Source organism: Podarcis bocagei (assembly GCF_964188305.1).
Source record: "Podarcis bocagei genome assembly, chromosome: 6".
In the NCBI taxonomy this organism is placed as follows: domain Eukaryota; kingdom Metazoa; phylum Chordata; class Lepidosauria; order Squamata; family Lacertidae; genus Podarcis; species Podarcis bocagei.
Genome location: NC_138130.1, coordinates 66122713 through 66143124, shown reverse-complemented (window position 1 = coordinate 66143124; position 20412 = coordinate 66122713). Strand labels below are relative to the sequence as shown.

Here is a 20412-nt window from a genome sequence, read left to right as displayed (position 1 = left end):
CCTCTGTCTCGGTAGCTCCATTTTTGGTGGAATCCTGTTTGTTTACTTATTTTATCCAAACTTGTTGGTACTTAGGATCAGAGTTTGCTGTTAGACATAACAATACAGTCATACCTCGGGTTACGAACGCTGCGGGTTGCGCGTTTTCGGGTTGCGGACTGTGCCGAACCCGGAAGTACCGGAACAGGTTACTTCTGGGTTTCGGCGTATGCGCAGAAGCACAAAATCGTGTCACGCGCGTGTGCAGACGCAGCGTTGCGGGTTGCGAATGTTCCTCTCGCACGAATCACCTTCGCAACCCGAGGTATGGCTGTACTTGGATTCTGTGCAGTTTATGACTCACCAGGAATCTAGGAACCCATTCACAAGTTCGAGTAGAAAGTTTCTGCTTATAGGTTATCTTCACAAAGGCAAAGCAAAGGGTTGTGTCCAAAGCAGTTCTGTATTCCAGGATGGAAATGTCTCTTGGGTTGTGGAAAGCCACATATTGTTCAGTTTTACTGTCCTTTTAATGTATCAGTCGAGAGATCAGTGAAGTAATGCCATATGCTGCTGTACAGATTTTGCATCTGACTTAATTTATTTATTTATTTATTTTCTTTAAGTTCGAAGCGAGTGTCATGGCTGCAGGGCAGAAGAGATCTAATCTGCTTTTGAAATTATTCATAGTTGGCTTTAAATATTATGTGAGAATCATTAAAATATTGAGTTGCAGCCTGATGAATTTATTAATAATCTGGATAGGGGAAATGGGTGCACATGACACATCCTGCAAAGTGTAGGGAGAAAAGAAAACCAAATGCATCATATTCTGTTTGAAAATATAAATATATTTTTGTACACCAGAATTAGTCCCAAGACAGCATATCGCTAGTGTTTGCTGTTCAATTACAAAATTAAAAAATACTCTATAAAGTTCCACTGACTCAAGGTGGATTTTGAATGTGTAAAAGTATTCCCATGGCCTAAGCTTTCTGTGACCACAGTTTACTTCATCAGAAGTGTATTCCTCAATTGCCACTCAGGTCTTCCAACAAGAAGAATCTTTGCTGATGCCATATCAACAAGAAAATAGTGATGGCCTCAAAATCCCTGCATGCAAGACACAGCATCTGGAGGGTGCTTGCATATCTTCTACAGCCAACGCCATAAATTGCAGGAATATTTCCTTGATTTTGTAATTTTCTCTCTTTGCAGTAGATATTTTTCCTATGAGTGCAGCATCTTAATTTTGCTCACAGGCATTGTTAAATATTGAAAGGACATAAGCAAAAAGGAGAGAGATTTGATCTCGTGACTTTTTTGGAGAAAGATGAAATAAAGAAAACCTAGCTAAGGTAGTATAAATGTTAAAAAGAAAATTCTGGAAAGAGATCCTTTTGAGGGTTTGAGAACATAATTGGAATTTTAAAGATTACAGTTAAGTTTCATAAAATCATAAAATAAATCTCTAAGAGTAAGTGGGCTCTCTTAAGTTCTGCAGTAGCAATGAGGTGCTGTGTGCACACATTGGTTTAGTATATTGAATCATTTGCCAGTGGAGATATGCAGCCAGTGCTCTGTATTTGCTAACAGCTTTGGAGAAGCAGACTTGAGGATTAAATGTGGCTTGATATAAGATTGTCTCAGACAAGCTGTCCCTCATATCCAATAATGCCAACTCTGGTATTCAGAGCCTTAGGAAGAGAATATAAGAGCCTCCTGGATCAAGTCAAAGACCCATCTAGGCCTGTATTCTGTTCTCACAGTAGCCAACCAGATGTCCATAGAAAACCTACAAGGAGACCCTTTCCTGTCCCTGCCACAGATGCCTGTAATCGGAGATGTTGGGTATTGATCCCAGGACTTCCCCCAGGATGGGGAGCCTGTCACTGTTCAGTTGTTGTTTGGCTGCAGTTACCATCGTCCGTGGCTGGAAGTGACGGGAGTTGGAATCCCACAACATCTGAATGATCATGGATTCCACCTCCCTGATCTGAGTTGATAACAGACTCTCCTATTTGAGCTACAGTCCCACTGAGGGCTTTCCCTTTAGAGAGCTAAATGTGAAAATATCTTCATATTGCTTTGTAAAGTCTTAACTTTTATTTGCTGTGCATAATCCTCTATATAAGACCCATTAAGCACCAGATGTTAACTTTTGTCCTTTCTCTGTCTCTCTACTGCAGTTATTCCTGACTCCCTGAGAGTGACCTCAGAAGCCCAGACCCTAAACAAAGTGCAACATGATTCTCTGGAGCTAAAGTGTGAGGTATCCAAGAGTACCGTGCAGCACAGCCATATTTCTATCGCCTGGTATCGACGGAAAGCAGATGAGCCTGCCGTGGAGGTGATCTCCCTCAGCCGGGATTTTGTATTGCGTGCGGGAAGTGATTACACCCAGCGGCACGCCAGTGGAGATATCCGCCTGGATAAAGTAGGCGAGACTCAGTCCAAGCTTACAATCTACAACCTGCAGTCTTCTGATGAAGGCGAGTTTTACTGCGAGGCAGCAGAGTGGATTCAGGACCCTGATGGCACTTGGTACGCAATGACCCGCAAGCGCTCGGAAGGCACCATGGTCTATGTGGAAGGAACTGGTTAGTGTGTCAAGCTTCTTTTTTGTTACCTCTCTCATAGACTGTAATATTCTTTGTGTTTTTGCGGCAGTTGGGAAGGCTGCACTAGGCTCCTGTTGGGAAGGAGGGAAGTGGAAGGAGAGGAGAAGGTGCTCTAATCAATATGTCTTAGAGTAGTCCAGTTCACATGCAGTATTGAGTTGTGGTCTAGTACTATGTGGATGAGTGAAGCATCCGGCTCCCTCACCATCACCTTCTTTGCAGTTGGAAGAGGGATTTCTGCTGAGAATTTAGATTTCAAAAAGTTTTGGTTTAGCATTACCTATGTGCTAGGTGTTGTGGTTTATAACAAAACAATTTACCGGTACTGCTAAACTACACAGTTTCATAACTCAGTGGTTTGAAGTTGGCTTATTGTGAAATAGATCTGTTGGTTTAAAACCAAGATCCTTGTTTTTTTGAAATTGAAACTTAACTCTGCAGATGTCTTCCTAGCTGTGCTGGAGAAGGAAAGGGGAGGTGGGGATGCAGCAGCCTAGTCCTTCACTCTACCTTGGAGGGAGGCCCATCCATGTATCACTAAACCTGCCTCTCCTGGTCTTGGGTCCAGAGTTAGTGCAACCCCCATCATCCCCAGCAAGCATGGGCTTGTGGTCAGGGATGATGGGAGTTCTAGTCCAAAACAGCTGAGGATCCAAGTTTAGGGAAGGCTGCACTAAACCATGGCTCAGCGTTGATGTTTGAATGGATGTTGGGGCTGGAGTCAGGCGTAGGTCAGCAACAAAAGCAATATTCACCTGAGGCCAGTGAAGTTAATTCTTTATTCAAGGAAGCAAACCACAGTTCCAGCCTAGTGGTCTCAGCAACTCTTTCTAGGAAGTCTTGCCTCAATGAAGGAGTTGTGAGGACTGAAGGTCCCCACCTTCCCAGGAGCCCAATAGGACTTCTCCTCTCTAGGGTCTTTCCCACACAGTTTCAGGCCGTGTCTGCACACAACCACCCTCTGCTTTGCTCATTTCATATTCTAGGAGGGCAGGGAGAGGGGAGGTGTTCGCAGCAGGAGCGGGAGACTCGCTGGCTTCTTCAGCATCTTGCCTCTCCTGGCTCCACTCCTCTCCAGCCCCCACTTCTGCCTCAGAGTCTGAACTGTACTCTTCCTCACCTTCTTCCTGTTCACTAAACCTTGCCTTCTGCTTCTGACATCTCCTCCTCCCAGTTTGCTCCATCTCCCTCTGACCACTCATCTTCATCCCATCACCAATCCCTTGGCTCTGAGCCTTCTTCCCCTGGGGTTTCCCTAGAGGGTTCTCCGGCTGGTGCGTCCTACCACTGCTCTGCATCCAGCCAGCCCATGACAGTGAAGCTAGTGGGTGCAATTTTGTGGGAAAGACTCATTTACAAGGAAATGTTTGATAGGCTGGGACTGCCTTGCAAGTGACTTAAGTTCCTGGACGTCATTTTCTGCCAACAGATACTGAGAGCATTTGATTATTGGCTGAATAATTTCTCCAGGAAATGTGAGTGGAGCCCTGAAGCCATGATCATTCATTTTTATTTTTAAACTGGTGGTGCATGAGTAAGATAAAGCTTTGGCACACCAAAATCTCTCTTTCTCTCCGTTTACCATTTTCTGAGCCCTAATTGGTTTTAGTTTGCAAAGTTAGGCCATCTGGGGTGAGTTTACACAATCACTTTTATTGGACAATACCTTCACATGACTTTTCTCTCCCTCCTTTCAAACAAAGATATTTGAGGAGCTGTATGAGGAGTCAATCTGTTTTTATTAGTGAAAGAGAAGAGAAACAGTGGGATAAGAGCTATCTCACCTGCTGTTGGTCCTCTAATCATAATTTCTCATATACAATAGCATGACCCTAAGCATATTTTCCTTGAGTTAATAACATCCACTTGACTACCGCTATTTAGCCACCAGGGCTATGGGTACATCACACTAGTTAAAAGGCATTGGAGGAGTAACTAACACACACTAAGTGATATTTCAGCATGGTGATGTTATGCCTCTTACAGTGGTACCCCGCAAGACGAACGCCTCGCGAGACAAAAACTCGCAAAACGAAAGGTTTTTTCGTTTTCGAGTTGCCTCGCAAGACGAATTTCCCTATGGGCTTGCTTCGCAAAACGAAGCTTGCCCCGGGGACAGCGGGTCTTCTCTTTTGAAGCAAGGGGCTGGGGGGAGATAGCGATCTCCCTGCAGCCCCTTGCTGCAAAAGACGTCCGGGGGAAGCGGGGAAGCGAAGCGCTTCGCTTCCCACTGCCCCCGGACCTCTTCTGAAGCAAGGGGCTGGGGGGAGATAGCGATCTCCCTGCAGCCCCTTGCTGCAAAAGACGTCCGGGGGAAGCGGGGAAGCGAAGCGCTTCGCTTCCCGCTGCCCCCAACCTCTTCTGAAGCAAGGGGCTGGGGGGAGATAGCGATCTTCCTGCAGCCCCTTGCTGCAAAAGACGTCCAGGGGAAGCGGGGAAGCGAAGCGCTTCGCTTCCCGCTGCCCCCGGACCTCTTCTGAAGCAAGGGGCTGGGGGGAGATAGCGATCTCCCTGCAGCCCCTTGCTGCAAAAGACGTCCGGGGGAAGCGGGGAAGCGAAGCGCTTCGCTTCCCGCTGCCCCCAACCTCTTCTGAAGCAAGGGGCTGGTGGGAGATAGCGATCTCCCTGCAGCCCCTTGCTGCAAAAGATGTCCGGGGGCAGCGGGAAGCGAAGCGCTTCTTCCCCGCTTCCCCCGGACGTCTTTTGCAGCAAGGGGCTGCAGGGAGATCGCTTCTCCCGGTGCTCCGAAGCCGGGCGGGGGGCAGGGGACACCTCCCGCCGCCGCGGGGACACCTTTTGAAGGCAGGCGGGGGGGAGCAAAGACTTTCGCCCCCCGCCCGCCTTCAGAAGAGGTCCAGGACCTCTTCTGAAGGCTGGCGGGGGGCAAAAGTCTTTGTCCCCCCTGCCTGCCTTCCCAGGGGCTTTTAAATCGCCCCGGACAGCGGAGAAGTCCTCCGCTGTCCGGGGCGATTTTAAAATGCCGCCCGCCAGCATTTTAAGATCGCCCGGACAGCGGAGAAGTCCTCCGCTGTCCCGGGGTTTTTTAAAATGCTGGGGGTGGGAAGAAAAGCCCTTGTCCCCCCCCCCAAGCCTTCAGAAGAGGTCCGGGGACAGACTGTCCCCGGACCTGGTCTGAAGGCGGTTTCCCTAGGAACGCATTAATTGATTTTCAATGCATTCCTATGGGAAACCGTGCATCGCAAGACGAAAAAACCGCAAGACGAAGAGATTTGCGGAACGAATTAATTTCATCTTGCGAGGCACCACTGTATTTCTTAGATCAGAAGTACTGTTTTGACGCTCCCAGTCCCTCCAGATTTGCTTTCTTCTCCCTTTCCCTAGTCTCATTTTTCTTCCTTCCTTTAATTTATCTTATTTCATTTACCTGTTCATTCTCTCTGTATCTGGCCTGTTAGTCTCTTCCCATTATCTCAGAACTCAGGCTCCTTTCTGATACTGCTTTTGAAAAGGATTTTGGAATGAGACATTCTACTTGCACGTTATTGTTGTTTCTCCCTCTGGTTGGAAGGAGCTACCAAGGAGTGTTGCTGTCAGTATGGAAGACGTGGTGCTACACTTTTGATGTATCAAAAGGGCCTGCTCAATTAACGATACACTGGCCGGACATGACCTAGATATTTCAGGTGTTAGTAACTCTGAAAATGTATTAAAGTCTGCTTTTGAAAGTGCTTTTGAAAAGATGACAAGGAAAAGGAAACTGTTGAACAGCCCACATGTATTTTAGAGCAGACATACACTGATTGTATCATTGCAAAATAAAGGTATGTTGGCATTAAAATAATCACCTGGAGTTTTTGCAGGGAACTTCAGTTGCTGTTTGAGAAGCAAATTTGGATCTTGGGGGAAAGTGTAGTGAAAAAAAGTGGTTCAGCAGTGTACAACTCTGACTTTCAGTATAGCCTTATACTTGTCCACTCAAGAGTCAGCCCCATTTGGTTTAGTGCAACTTTCTTCCAAGTAATTAAGACTTCAGCTTTCAAGTATGAATGTGTTCTTGAATGGGTGGAATAATATTTTTCTGAAAGGCAGAACCAAGATTTCCAACAATTGTAAAGTGTACCTTTTTGCTTTAACAGCCTTCACCAACCTAGTCCCCTCCAGCTGATTTGGACTGCAGTTCCCATCATCCCTGTGCATTGGCCAACTTGACTGGGACTGATTGGAGTTGGAGTCTAAAACATCTGGAGGGTAGCAGGTTGAGAAATACTGCTTTAAAGTGTTTAGTACAGTCCACAGTCATTCTTGTCAGATTAAAAACAGGTAATATTTGGAAGTGATGCATTGCATATACCTGTATTGGACCATGAGCAATCCTCAACCACTACAGCAGGTCATGGCTTTTGCGCATAGGTGTTAAGAAAGGAAATTTCCAGTAAACGAAGCATTAATTAATGCTCAAATAATATTTATCTATATTGAACATTTAATACCCTGTTTTCCTTAATGCAAAATCTAGATGAGATAATTATTTTCAGGGTCTTACTAAGCAGTGTTTTACCTTTTGTTGTTGTTGTTGTCGTCCTTTGTTGTGCTCATGGTGGTGTTCTTTTGGCCTATCAGTCAGTACTCGCTCTAGTTCTGGTAGGTTTTCCTGATTTATAAATAAAACTTATTTCCTGTATCTTGATACTTTCAGCGGGTGAAATCTTATTTGACATTTTACAGACCAAGACCTCTCGATAAAGTTCACGACCCGTAAAAGGTCTGTTGCTAAGTTGGTACACAGTTCAACCTTTGAATCAAAATATGTAAACTGAGGCACATCAAAACCATACATTTAAGGCATATGGTTTCCCCCAAATAATCCTAGGAACTGTAGTTTGTTAAGGGTTCTGGAAATAGTAGCCCTTTGAGAGGCTTCCAATGATTCTTTGGAGAACGCCATGTGCTTGTAACATACAGTGTACCTAGAGGTTGGAATAATCTCTCAAAACAGCAGAGAGTAAGTTACTAGGAAAGAAATATCAGATCTATTCCTGCCTTTTCTTTCTTTGCAGAAAATTGGTATATATTTAATAGGCAATCGTGCCAAATTAACTTACACTAAGAATTGTTTTTAACCTGTGCCGCCTTGAGCATTATACAGATGACACAGTTAGAAGAATAGCATTTAAAGAGGTGGATAAAATCAGGGTGGGTAGGTAGAGTATGAACTGTCTTCGTTTCCAAGTTCTCGTTGGTTTTTTCTGTGTGTTCAGTGCTGTGACACAGTTTCATTGGGAATGTGTGTGTGTGCGTGCTTGTGTGTGTGTGTTCCATTCCTTTGTAGATATGGATATCAATGTCCGGCTAGAGACAGAGAAGAGGACTTACACCGTGGGGGAACCAGTGGAGTTCAGGTGCATTCTGGAGGTACAGAACGTTGCCAAGAGATACTTTTCCATCTCATGGGCCTTCAACAGTTCCCTGATTGCTAGTTTTGGGGCGAATGCCGTGCCGGTCCTTAACAATGAGTTTGCCCAACGAGAAGCTCTGGGACAACTGAAAGTGGCGAAAGAAAGTGACAGCATCTACGTCTTAAAAATTTACCGACTCCGCCTGGAGGACAGCGGCAAGTACAACTGTCGGGTGACGGAGCGCTTGAAGACATCAACTGGTGAATTTATTGATGGGGAGAGCAAACGACCAAAGAACACACCCATCACCGTCCTGCCCCTCAGTAAGCAGAGATGTTGGTTGTTTCTGTTGTGTGTGTGCATTTGTAGAGTTACTGGGCCTCAGGCATGGTTATGAGACAAAGCAACTCATGGGGCTGACCTCCTTGGCTGTTGTTGAACATAATGAGCATAGGAAGTTCAGGCTCATTTGACTGGTTAGTTATCCATGCCACTTTCCCCAAAAGGCTCAACACGTAATAAATTCATTAACATTATGCAAATAAGCAGTGCCAGCAGAAATACATTTCCCTTTGATAAAGGGAAAAATCAATAATGTGTACTCCCCGTGCTGTAAATGTCGTATTACAACAAACCCCAATCTTTTCTTGGAAATTATTTTTATTGGAATATTTGCAAATGTGTAAGGCATGACAGCAATAGCTTATATTTTCCCTATGTTAACAACACAATCCTATTTATGTTTATTCAGAATGAAGACTCATTGGGGCTTACTGTCTACTAACTATGCTTATGTTTGCAGCCCAGGGAAACAAAAAACAAAGGTGCCGAAAAGTATTTCGCATACTAAATTTAGCATCCCTAAAGAGCTGTTCATGTAAATATATGTGTTTCCAAGGATAGTTAGCTGAAGGAAGCTAATTAGAAGTTTTATTTTAGGTTTGACTGGTGTTGAATCCATTCCAGTTGGCCAATATAACTTGCATTTTGTACATTCGTTACATTTCAAATTAATATTATGCAAAATTAGAAAATTATTTGCAGAAAAATATAGAAGTGGAAAAAAGAAAATAAAAATATAGAAGTGGAAATCTTCTATTTCAGAAATTTTTTCCACCCCATATAAATTAAGGCTGGATCACAAACTGCATAGGGTTTTAAAGGTAAGCCATCACAACACTATGAGTTGTGAATTCACTAGCAGATTCTGAAGTCGTTCAAGAACTGATGGTAGATGTGCTGTTCAGCCTGTTCTGGTCAACAGTTCAGCCATTTTTAGCACTGGCTAGCATTCATCTAGGGCTGGCAGCTTAACTTGTGTTTTCAGACATATCTCTATTTAGCCATGAATGTTTTTGTTTCATGGTTTGCATCTGAAATGAAAGCAGAGATTCTTTAGAATCTGCGGTAGCTATCAAAATTGGCCCCCATAGCTGCTTTTCATACATTGTTCTGTTCCAATTGCAGAACTGTAGAAGACACAAAAGTGGTTCAGATGTTTATATCACCTTCCACATTTGTCCACATGATTTCCTCTGAACATTTCCAGGTACATAATCCCAGCATTACCAATACCAACAGCACTTTGTAGACCTGCCACATTCATAGAAATCAGCTACTGAGTGTATCCATTTACTGCTAGATCACATGTTGTATTTTTCCATGCAGTCCCTAGGGAGCCGTTTTGTTCAGAAAAGCGGCGAGTGAATATATGTACGGGCCCCAGGCAACCCTAACTATAATTGCATACACTCTCCTTTAACTGCAGAGACCAATATTTCTGTGGAGGTGACCAACAATGCCAGCAGTGTTTTAGAAGGAGAGAGCCTGCGATTTGGCTGCAGTATCCGCACAGGATTTAGACCTCAAAACCGGCTCTCTGTCACCTGGCAACTTGTGGACAAGCAGAACCGGCGAAGTGACATTGTTCAACTTGACCGGGATGGCACCCTACGCCCTGGCCCGTCTTACGCTGAGCGAAGCAGCTATGGTGGGATCCAGATGGAGCAGATACGTCCTGGATCCTTCACGCTCGAAATTTTCAACAGCCTCAAGGCAGACGAGGGCCACTATGAGTGTCGCATCACAGAGTGGACACGTAGGCTGGATGGGGAGTGGCAGATGATCGGGGAGCGACATAATGGCTCTGCAGTATCCATCACTGCCCTGGGTGGGTATTAAAAGTACTATTAAATATATGCAATGCTGGTTAAACGTTTTGTGTAACCATTTCCCCATTTTCAGTTATTTAGACACCACAAATGTCCTGGTAAGAGAAAAAAATAAGCTCAGTGATTGATGACTGGAGATAAAGGAGCCTGTTATCCTATTCACAGCTTGCACACTTCTTTCCTCGTGTGTTCCCCTGGAAACTCGAGGATGAAACTACTGTATTTTTCGCTCTATAAGACGCACCCGACCATAAGACTAGTTTTAGAGGAGGAGAACAAGAAAAAAAGTGTTCTCTCCCTCTCTGCTCAGCAGTTCTCCAGCAAAGTGGGAGGAGAAATGGAAGGGGCTCCGTTTCTCCTCCCGCTTTGCTGAAGGGGCGCTGCGCAGCTCTCCCTCTCTGCGCACCGCCCCTTCAGCGAAGCGGCAAGAGAAGCGGAGCCCTTCCATTTCTACTCCCGCTTCGCTGAAGGAGCGCTGTGCAGAGAGGGAAAGCTGCGCTCTCCAGCAAAGCGAAGCCAGGAGAGCAAGAGGGATCAGGGCACACCGATGTAGGTGCGCACCGATCCCTCTTGCTCTCCTGGCTTCGGGCAGCTATCCCTGAAGCACCGATCCCCCTTGCTCTCCTGGCTTCAGCAATAGCTGTGCAGCCTGCATTTGCTCCATAAGACGCACACAGATTTCTCCTTACTTTTTATGAGGGGGAAAGTGTGTCTTATAGAGCGAAAAATACTGTAGTTGTTATTGAAACATACTCTGCCTGCCCCCTCACCTTCCTTCTTCCTGGCAATATGTAGCAGCAGGGAGCCATAGCACTATGGCATCATAGCACACATGGTTTATTTAATAAGATTTTATTAAGACTTTTTTATTAAGACTTTTCATAATACGTTGCAATAATAAACAAACTAAACAAAAACAAGGAAAATAATACAAAGTCCTCTTTCACAGGTAAATCTTAACTTGTCCCACACAGAGATAGGTGAACTACAACTAGGAGCCTCCCTTTTTTCTCCCATCCTCCTACCCCAGGAGATATTCCCTTCCCAGCCTCTCACACAGGGTCCCTCATCAACTATCTATAGTATCCACTAATTTGTAGTTCCCTTGAAATAACAGCACAGAAAAGAGGAGGTTGAGCAGAGAAGGAAAATCAAATTTTGTGAGATTTGCAAAACTAAGGCTCAGTGGGGCGGCTGGAGTGTAGGAAGGCTACATAATGCAGATTTAAAGAATTTCTAGTGAAGTGTTGGGGGGAAAAAGTAGCTGGTAGGATTTAATGGTTTGTATGTCACTGAGGTTTTCAGAAAAGTTTATGAAAGAGGGTTGTGTTCAGTCTGCAGCGAGCTCCACTTCAAATGTCTATGGAGCCAAGGTCCAGAAGCAATGATCTGAAGAAATGCTATGCAGTTAAAAGGTAGGTTCTAAGTAGCTCTGGTCCTATAAAACTACCTGTTTGGAAGGCTACCTGGAAACATATGTAGCCTTTGTGGAGCTCTTTGCTAGAAGAGCAAGAATGTAAGTGTAATTAGGTGAAAAAGGAAGCAAGATGTTTACCAATTCTAAAAGCTTGTTTAGGTCAGCCACACGTTCCCCAGGAAAACCAGCAAGGTTAGTTCAATTGCCTAGTGACAGAAGTCTGGAATAAGAAATGGGGAAGTTTTAGATGCTAGAATTGTTGCAGGATTGCAGGAGTAGCTTTCTCAGCGAGAGGAGCTGCCACTTTGTCCATCTTTTGTCAGGAGGCCCCCGGTCCTTAAACATCAGGTGGTTCATCTGATTCACCTGCAAAACTGACTGCCACTCCTCAGAGCAGTGTGTATATTACACGCACAGAGTTCTTCAGAAGATAATTTAGGCTTGAAATCGTCAAGTATAGTGCTGCCTGAGGGGACTCATGTCTTCTGCATTACCAATCTCTTGCAGCTGTGTCTGAAATACCTAGGCAGGTGAGACAATTGCCACAAGGTGCCTGGATTTCACTTGCAGTTCAGTGTGTATGTGTGTGTGTGAGAGTGCTTAACTCTCTCCCTCCCCGTGCCTCTTCCTCTTCTCCTGGATAACCATTAAACACATTTTCAAAAGGCTTTAATCCCAAAGATTGACCTGTTTTTGCTGTAATTACATGGGCCGGAGCTGTGCCATAGTGACGTCCTTTGATGATTAGAATCCCTGAGCCCTTTGCTGAAAGTGTGCAGAGATCTCTGTAGCAGCTCTGGGGAAAGGTTGGCAGGCTAAAATTAATCTGCTTGCAGCAATTAATGTCCCAGCTGCCTGGCCATTGTTAATTAATATCTTGTAGCCTTTGGGTCAAGAGGTACAGGCTTCCTGAACAGCACAGAGCCAAAGGCTACTGCCTTCACACCGTCCTGTATGGTCAAACAAATGGAATTTGCTAGCACATAGAAAACCTTCCTGTGCTAGCCTTCTGAACAGTGCATATTCCGGCTGGAAAGTCATACTGTAATAATTGTGGCTTGTGCAAGCTTATCACCTAGTTCAGAGAGCGGTGTTAAAAGTTTCATTGAATTCACAGGCATGTGTTGCATATTAGATAGCATTGTGGATTAAAGCTAGCCAGCAGCAACATTTGGTGCATATATATCTGGTGTGAGCATTTCAAAAGTTGCAGAGGATTTTTATTTCAGGAGGGATAGCCATGTTCGCCTCTTGCAGCAAAACCATCAAAGATTTTTGCAGCACCTTAGCAAATCAACACATTTATTATGGCAAAAGGTTTCAGGGACTAAAGCCCTCTTCATCAAAAATATTGCCCTCTCAAGAGCTGCATAATAGGAATTTCCAAAAAAAAGGCGGGGGGTTTACACTACAGTCTTTGGCAGCAACTATCCCAAGTATTTAATTTATAATGGTATCTTAAAGGTAAAGGGACCCCTGACCATTAGGTCCAGTTGCGGATGACTCTGGGGTTGCGGCGCTCATCTTGCTTTACTGGCCGAGGGAGCTGGCGTAAAGCTTCCAGGTCATGTGGCCAGCATGACTAAGCCGCTTCTGGCGAACCAGAGCAGTGCATGGAAACACCGTTTACCTTCCTGCCAGAGCGGTACCTATTTATCTACTTGCACTTTGACGTGCTTTTGAACTGCTAGGTTGGCAGGAGCTGGGACCGAGCAACGGGAGCTCACCTCGTCATGGGGATTCGAACCACCGACCTTCTGATCAGCAAACCCTAGGCTCTGTGGTTTAAACCACGGTGCCACCTGTGTCTTATTCTCTCTCAAATTTTTGATTCCATTCAAGTGGGGTGACTTAATAGACATTTTTTATTATAATACGTTAAGGCGAATAAGATTGATACAATTTGGAAAAATCAAACCAGAGGGGATCTACAGCTGCCAACTGCAAGAAACAATCCAATTTTATGTCTGATGATTCTTTTTAATATATGCATGTTCATTTTACATGTAATCTTAAACTCAAAAATAACTTTTTACACATTTTCATTGCTTTTTGGGCTTCCTGTGATTGTCATTTCTCACCTAAGGTCACTTACAGTGTGTTCTAGGAGGCTGAAATGTCTCTTAGTATTGCCAGATTTGCAAGCATTTTTTCTATTGTGCAGAGGTTGTCCTGTTTGCCCTATATAGAACGCAAAAGGAGATTGCTGGTAACACTGAGGCTTGTCAGTAGATTTTTGTATGTTGCCTGTTGAATTTCTAACTCCAAAATTCAGGGATTGGATTGTTTTGTAGAATTCTGAGGGCAGCTTTGCCCATCCCTGTTTTAACGTGTGTGTTTATTAACTAAGAATAAGAGTTTACCAGACCCACCTCCTGTGAGCTGCTGTTAGGAAAGCACTTCTTACTGTAGTTGCAGAAATTGACATGCCAATGGTATTACAGTTACTGTTGAAATATTCACTTTGTGTGTCTGTCTTTTGCTTTTTGGTAGATGCTGGCTTTGCAGTTACAGCCATCTCCCGCACCCCTGGAGTGACCTACAACGAGTCATTTGATTTACAATGCATCATCAAACCACATTACCCATCCTGGGTCCCAGTGTCTGTGACGTGGCGCTTTCAGCCAGCAGGCAGCACCGAGTTTCACGATCTGGTCACCTTCACTCGTGATGGAGGTGTTCAGTGGGGAGATAGGTACGCTGGGTTTCGAACCAGGACAGCCATTGAAAAATCGGAATCCAGCAACAACGTGCGCCTGAGCATCAGCAGGGCCAGTGACACAGAGGCGGGAAAGTACCAATGTGTGGCAGAGCTCTGGCGGAAGAACTACAACAGTAGCTGGACACGACTGGCAGACAGAACCTCTAACCTGCTGGAAATCAGGGTCTTACGGCCTGGTAAGTATCCTATTGGCAATGCTGCAAAGACTCTACCTAGTGCAGAGACTTCAGTACGAAAGCTTGCCATTCCAGCTGCATGGAATTACTCATCCTTTTTTAATATTGTGTTTAGGGTTATAGGGCTTTTTGCTTTGGTATCTTTTTTTGGAGATGCAGTTTTTGTTTGCTTTGTGTTGGTTTCAGAGCAGGAATTCTTGGGTTTGTTTTTTTTTAACCATAGAAACAAAAGAGAAATCTCTTTCAACCTCCCTGAAGTTTTCACTGTAGAGAAGTGTGGTGCCACTGTGCTCGTTCCCGACTCCATGAAGCAGGTGTAAACATCTGTTAAAAGGCAGTTTAAGATGTGTTCTTAGCTCATAGTTGTATGAGCAACTTTGTGGTACCCATGAAATGTGTCTCCAGGACCAGTTTCATTCCTCATTTCCTGACAGGGACTCAGTTTTAAGCTTAGACAAGCCATCCTCTCCCACACATCTTATCTTCGGATCTAATGCGAATTACATAATGGTTTGAAAAGCTTGTCTGCCTATTATGTTTTGTGGGGTCCCCCCCCCCAGAAAACATCCAAATCACAGTTCATAGCACTTGTGAAATGTTTGCTGCCTTCCTAGTTTGTGCTGTGGCTTAACACATTAGGTTTATGAGGATTAATGACCAATCTTACATGTCCAGAAAACACGATGGTTCATCTGTTCTTGGAGTGCAAAATGTACATGCAGGATCACATGTGTAAAACGAAAATCAACATGTTGGAGAAAAGACAAAGCTAGATTTCCACAGTCAGCTGGTTTGGGGCTAGCAATGAAACATGCAGCCTCAGATGTGCATTCTGAAGAAGCACTGTCACAGGAGTGCTTTCTCTCTGTGTGTAGATTAACCCATAAATGTCTTGGCTCATTTGAGTAATCATGAAACTAATCAGTTTAGAAAGGTACGTTTTAAGAGGAGCTCTGGTTTGAGATTGGTGGTCTGGTCACATTGATGAGGGATATGTACTATTACGGTCAATAAGACAGACTTCTAATGAATGTGGTCAGTAAGGATTCAAGGAAGTGCCGTTTAAAGGAGAGATGATGTCAGGCACAATATTGTGGCTGTGATCCAACATCAATCAGTAATTCTGTTTATCCAACTCATTCAGTCTAATTTCAGCTAGATACTATTTTTGTGTGTGGCATCTATTATGCAAGTCTCATTCTGTGTCTCATACAAATCAGACAAGTACGTGTGTCTAGGACATGTTGTTTTTGCCCTTCAGTTGCATTCTTGCAACTGCTCCTTTATCAAATGTGTTCCTTTTGCATTTGTAAGTGTGGGATCTCTTGATGCTTCCTGTCCTCCAGACAGATGACATATTTGAGGCTTCTCAAGAGTATCAAGTTTTGCATGTTGAAATTGCTTTACAAATAATTATATAAAATGAATGGGACATTGATGCCTATTAAAATGTAGATAGCGATTCCTTCCTCACATCTAGCGGTGCAGCAATAAAACTGCTAGCACATCTGCAAAGCTAAGTGGGGTCCTGTATGATCTCAAACTGGATGGCGGACCATGTGTTAAGATCCCTTCATTGGACTAGGTGACCCTCAGGGTCCCTTCCAATTCTGTGATCTTAGATTTCACTGCTAATAGTGAATAGTAGCTGGACAAAAGGACTCAGCACCATATCTTGTTCAGGACTGTAACCTATCTGGTGCACAACCAGAGACAGTGGTTTTTAGTCTGCAGACTTCTGAAACCTTTAAAGCCCTGTGCTGAGTGTCCACATCTATTGAACTATGCAACAAACAGTAGTGGCAGTAACAACAGAATGCTAAAGTCAACCAACCAGAGCTAGATACAAAATAATGGGGCAGGGGGCAATCATGAAATTAGGATTAACTAATACATTGCCTCTGAATACCACTAACTCCCCAAATTTAGTTTTCATTCTGGACCTAAACTTTGCCTTCACACAAATGCAAGCCATCCTATATGGTGGCAAACATTTGTTGAAAGCAAAGGAAATAAAACTTCTAAAGTTATTCCAATTAGAACCGGCTTATTCGAATTAGAACCGGCTTCTTCAATTAGAACCGGCTTGGCTGATTGCCCCCAAAAGGTGCCCCCACTGGACATGTCAGATTAGCCATCTCAGAAGTATTCTCCTTCAGATGACTGCAATGTCAAAATTTGATTGAGGGAGCGAAAGATGGTTGCACTTAGGCTGTGCAGATCTGGGGTAGAGTTCAGGTTAAGACTTGAAGACTTTGGTTGAATCCAATGGAATGTCCTATTCCATTTTTGCTTGATGTTTCTTGATTACCTCATCCTCTTGCAAAACATTTTAAGGTGTGATCAGTGCCAGTAGCTGAAGCACAGATGTCTGAGGGACTCAGACAAGGACAACAGACCCACTTGGGGAACTGAGCACATGACAGCTGGCTGTGTTGCAGACAACAGATATATTTATATATGACCCCCAGCAGGGAATTTTGTCAGATGATTTGTGCCTGTATCAAATGCTGCTGACCTCATCATCATTAGTGCACTTAAGTTTTCAAACATGAGCGGCATTAAGGCTTGGAAAGGACCAAGGGTGAAAGGATGCTGCTTATACATGCAAATCGGCAATGTCCCCATCCAGAGCAGGCAGTAACCTTTGTTGCTCTTCTTTTATACTTGAATAATTAAGGGAAATTATTTGAGAGGTACTGTAAGCTGCTGTTTTGCCTCATCTATAAAGGGCACTCTGGTTCCTTTCTATAAACTGAGGAAAACCACAAGACTGCTTCATACTTATGAGTTACCTGCACAGATAATATTTGTGTAGGACAAAATGCGAAACCCCATGTTAGAACTATTTCTCACATGTTCATGTAAGACAGTGGTGTCCAAACTTTTTTCAAAGAGGGCCAGATTTGGTGAAGTGAAGGGCCAACCAAACTTGTTTAGCTTTTTTTAGGCCCCCAAAATGGGCATGCCTGGTGTAAGAAGTGATCATGGTTTGCTACTTTTAAATATCTTGAAGGCCACTGAAGACTACTGTTGACAGGCTTCACAGGAGGCTTGTTTGCTAGTAATGTGCAACAAGATGCCCACAGGCCATTTTAGCACCATGAACAATATGGCCCATTAACTTAACCAATCGCCTAATCCCTAGTTTATCCATATTCAGCACCATGCTGTAGCAGCTGCTTGCTTGCTTTTTTAAATAACTTGGGGGAGGGGGGTCATAAACAAGGATCATAGGAATGATAAATGATACAAATAAGGAGACCAAGTCTCCTCATTTGTGTATCCAAAAAATAACATAATAAATTTGCTGTAATATCTATGATATATGCCTCATTATCAGTGGTCAATGTTCAAGTTCTTGGTTTGTGAATTGGTTTAAACAATAACAGCAACAATGTGGAAACACGATAGAAGAGAGTTAACAAATAGCATTCAACATCATGTAGCCCTTGTGATGGTGCTTAGGCTAAGTATGAGTAACAGTCATTTTTCCTGTTATGCTAGCAATGAAACCAGTGTGTGTATGTGTGTGGAAGTGAAGGTAATAATTTATGTTTAAATTTAAATTTAGATCAAACAGTTTGAGCCAAATGCTGATGGGGGAGATTGTTTATTTTCTGGGATACTGGCATATGTTATGAAATTAAACCACACTGGGGTAAGGCATCTTTCTCGATCTGTCCACATCAACTGAAGTTTTTCTTTTTTTTTAATCTCTCAGGGAGTGCTATTTCCCAAACTGTTTTGTACCAATTGTCTACCATTGTGCCAGAAAAATCCAGTGTCTGGTTACGTTCTGTCTTGCCACTTGTAATAAATGGCCTATTAGTTATTTATTATGTAAGTCCATATACTCTTGAAATATATATAATGAAGCTAATTATGGTTTGACTTCCAATTGTTATTTCGATATTTTATTAATATATTGGAATATGGAATTCCAGAAAGTCTGGATTTTTGTACATTCTCACCACACGTGGCGATATGTACCGGGTGTGGGGCACCCCTCTAGCAACATGGTGAGGTGCCATTACCAGGTTCCTAGGGATTAGGGATTAATTTCCTGTTGCTCACTGAAATGGATTTAAAGGTTTGGGGGGGGTTGTTTGTTTTTTTGTTTTTGTTTTGTCTAAGCCATTGACCTGGGTCAAGTTCATAGTTGGTGTTCAATAGGATCAAGTGAACCCACCGATGCACTGAGTAGAATTTTATAGATTGCAGATATTATACCTGGGCCATGTCCTTCTGTGGATATTACAAGTCTTTCAGATGGGGTTAATGGTCTTGTGACTGCCTTACTGTTAAACTGGGTTAGAGCCAGGAAAAGTGTGGATTTGGTGGAGTAGCAGCCAAGGGGTTTTTAATTTTCCTAGTTTAGTCCATATTTCTTGGTCTGATAGTGCTATATTTCTGTTCTAAAAGTCAGATAACCAGTGTAGACCTTTTGCAACATAAAATTGTCATGAAGTGTTGTGAAAACAGTGGGTGGAAGGCAAGGGGTGTCAGTGGAGATGGTGCTGGAGTTAGGATTCCTGCCTTCTCTTTCTGTGCATTAAGTATGGTTTGTGTGAATCTGTTTTGAACGTTTAGCCCAGTTCTAAGAAGTGGTTTGCAGAGCTTGGTATTCCTTTGATAAGTTCTTTTTCCAACTGGAGCCATTGCTTTGAGGTGTCATCTAAAATAAAAGGGACAGCATGTCTTACTTGGTTAGCAATAAAATATAGATCAGGGTTTGGGATACCCCAGCCTCCTTCATTTAGCATTTATTCTGGGTCTTTTGCAGGAGTAATTATTTTTCTGCCATTTTCATATCTGTTTGGGGGAGAGGTCATGAAATAGGTGGACCATATATGGTAATAATATTTCTTTGAATCTTTTATAAAACTCAGAAGTGAAAGCATCAGGTCCTTGGGCTTTATGTGGTTTTGGTTTTTGTCAATTTCTTCTATGGAGATGGAGCTATCTAAAAAGGTTTTTTCATCATGAGTTAATGATGGTATGGGTAAGTTTTCTAAGAAATTGTGGATATCTCTTTTTTTAATTTGGGCATCGTGAGGTATATAATTTAGAATCAAAGGCAAATTCTGAGCAGAATCAGGAGAAAATGTTTTAATGCCATTGCTTTTTTTGCATACTGTGTACCCCTGACTTAGATTTTTTTCTTTTTACATCTGCCAAAAGTCTAGAGTCATTAATTTCTAAGGAGTCGTATTTCTTGTCTCTTTTGTTCAGTTCCTCTAAGGAGGTATTTTGAACCTGAACTTTTATATTTAGTTAGCAGCTCAGTAATTTCCATTTCTAGTTTGGCTATTGTTGTAGAGACTTGTTTTTTAATATATGCTTTTTCTTTGATACAGATACCTCTTGTCACTGCTTTCATAGCCTCCCAAAGGTTGGTAGAATTGGTGTTGTCATTGTCGTTTTCCTTGAAATAGAATTGTAGGGTTTCTGCTATCTTTTCCTTTAGGTAGATGGCTGGTTAAATGACCATGATGTCAAGGTTTGGATTTCATTGCTCGGACATATGGTCACTTCTACTGGAGCATGATCGGTGATGTTATCAATGTTCACTGTGTGAATGGAATTAACTTGTGGAGTTAAACCACAGAGCCTAGGACTTGCTGATCAGAAGGTTGGTGGTTTGAATCCCCACAACAGGGTGAGCTCCCATTGCTCGGTCCCTGCTCCTGCCAACCTAGCAGTTCGAAAGCACGTCAAAGTGCAAGTAGATAAATAGGAACCGCTCCAGCGGGAAGGTAAACGGTGTTTCCGTGCAATGCTCTGATTTGCCAGAAGCAGCTTAGTCATGCTGGCCACATGACCTGGAAGCTGTCTGTGGACAAACGCCGGCTCCCTTGGCCACTAAAGCGAGATGAGCGCCACGACTGGACTTAACGGTCAGGGTTTCCCTTTATCTTTTAAGCAATAAAAAGTCTAATACAGATCAGGAGTCATGTTGGGGTGAA

At 43.4% G+C, this 20412-nt stretch overlaps 1 protein-coding gene across 2 annotated transcripts in view; it reads left to right on the top strand.

The window, feature by feature from the left end:
- IGSF3 (immunoglobulin superfamily member 3) overlaps positions 1-20412 on the top strand; it is a 127679-nt gene that overhangs the window by 77923 nt on the left and 29344 nt on the right. The window contains exons 3-7 of one of the 2 annotated variants that reach the window (XM_081199613.1): positions 2169-2579; positions 7182-7202; positions 7891-8280; positions 9726-10127; positions 14039-14443. In XM_081199613.1, coding sequence (XP_081055739.1) covers positions 2169-2579; positions 7182-7202; positions 7891-8280; positions 9726-10127; positions 14039-14443 — 1629 coding nt within the window. The remainder of the gene's footprint in view (positions 1-2168; positions 2580-7181; positions 7203-7890; positions 8281-9725; positions 10128-14038; positions 14444-20412) is intronic. The other variant, XM_081199614.1, reaches the window with a different exon arrangement.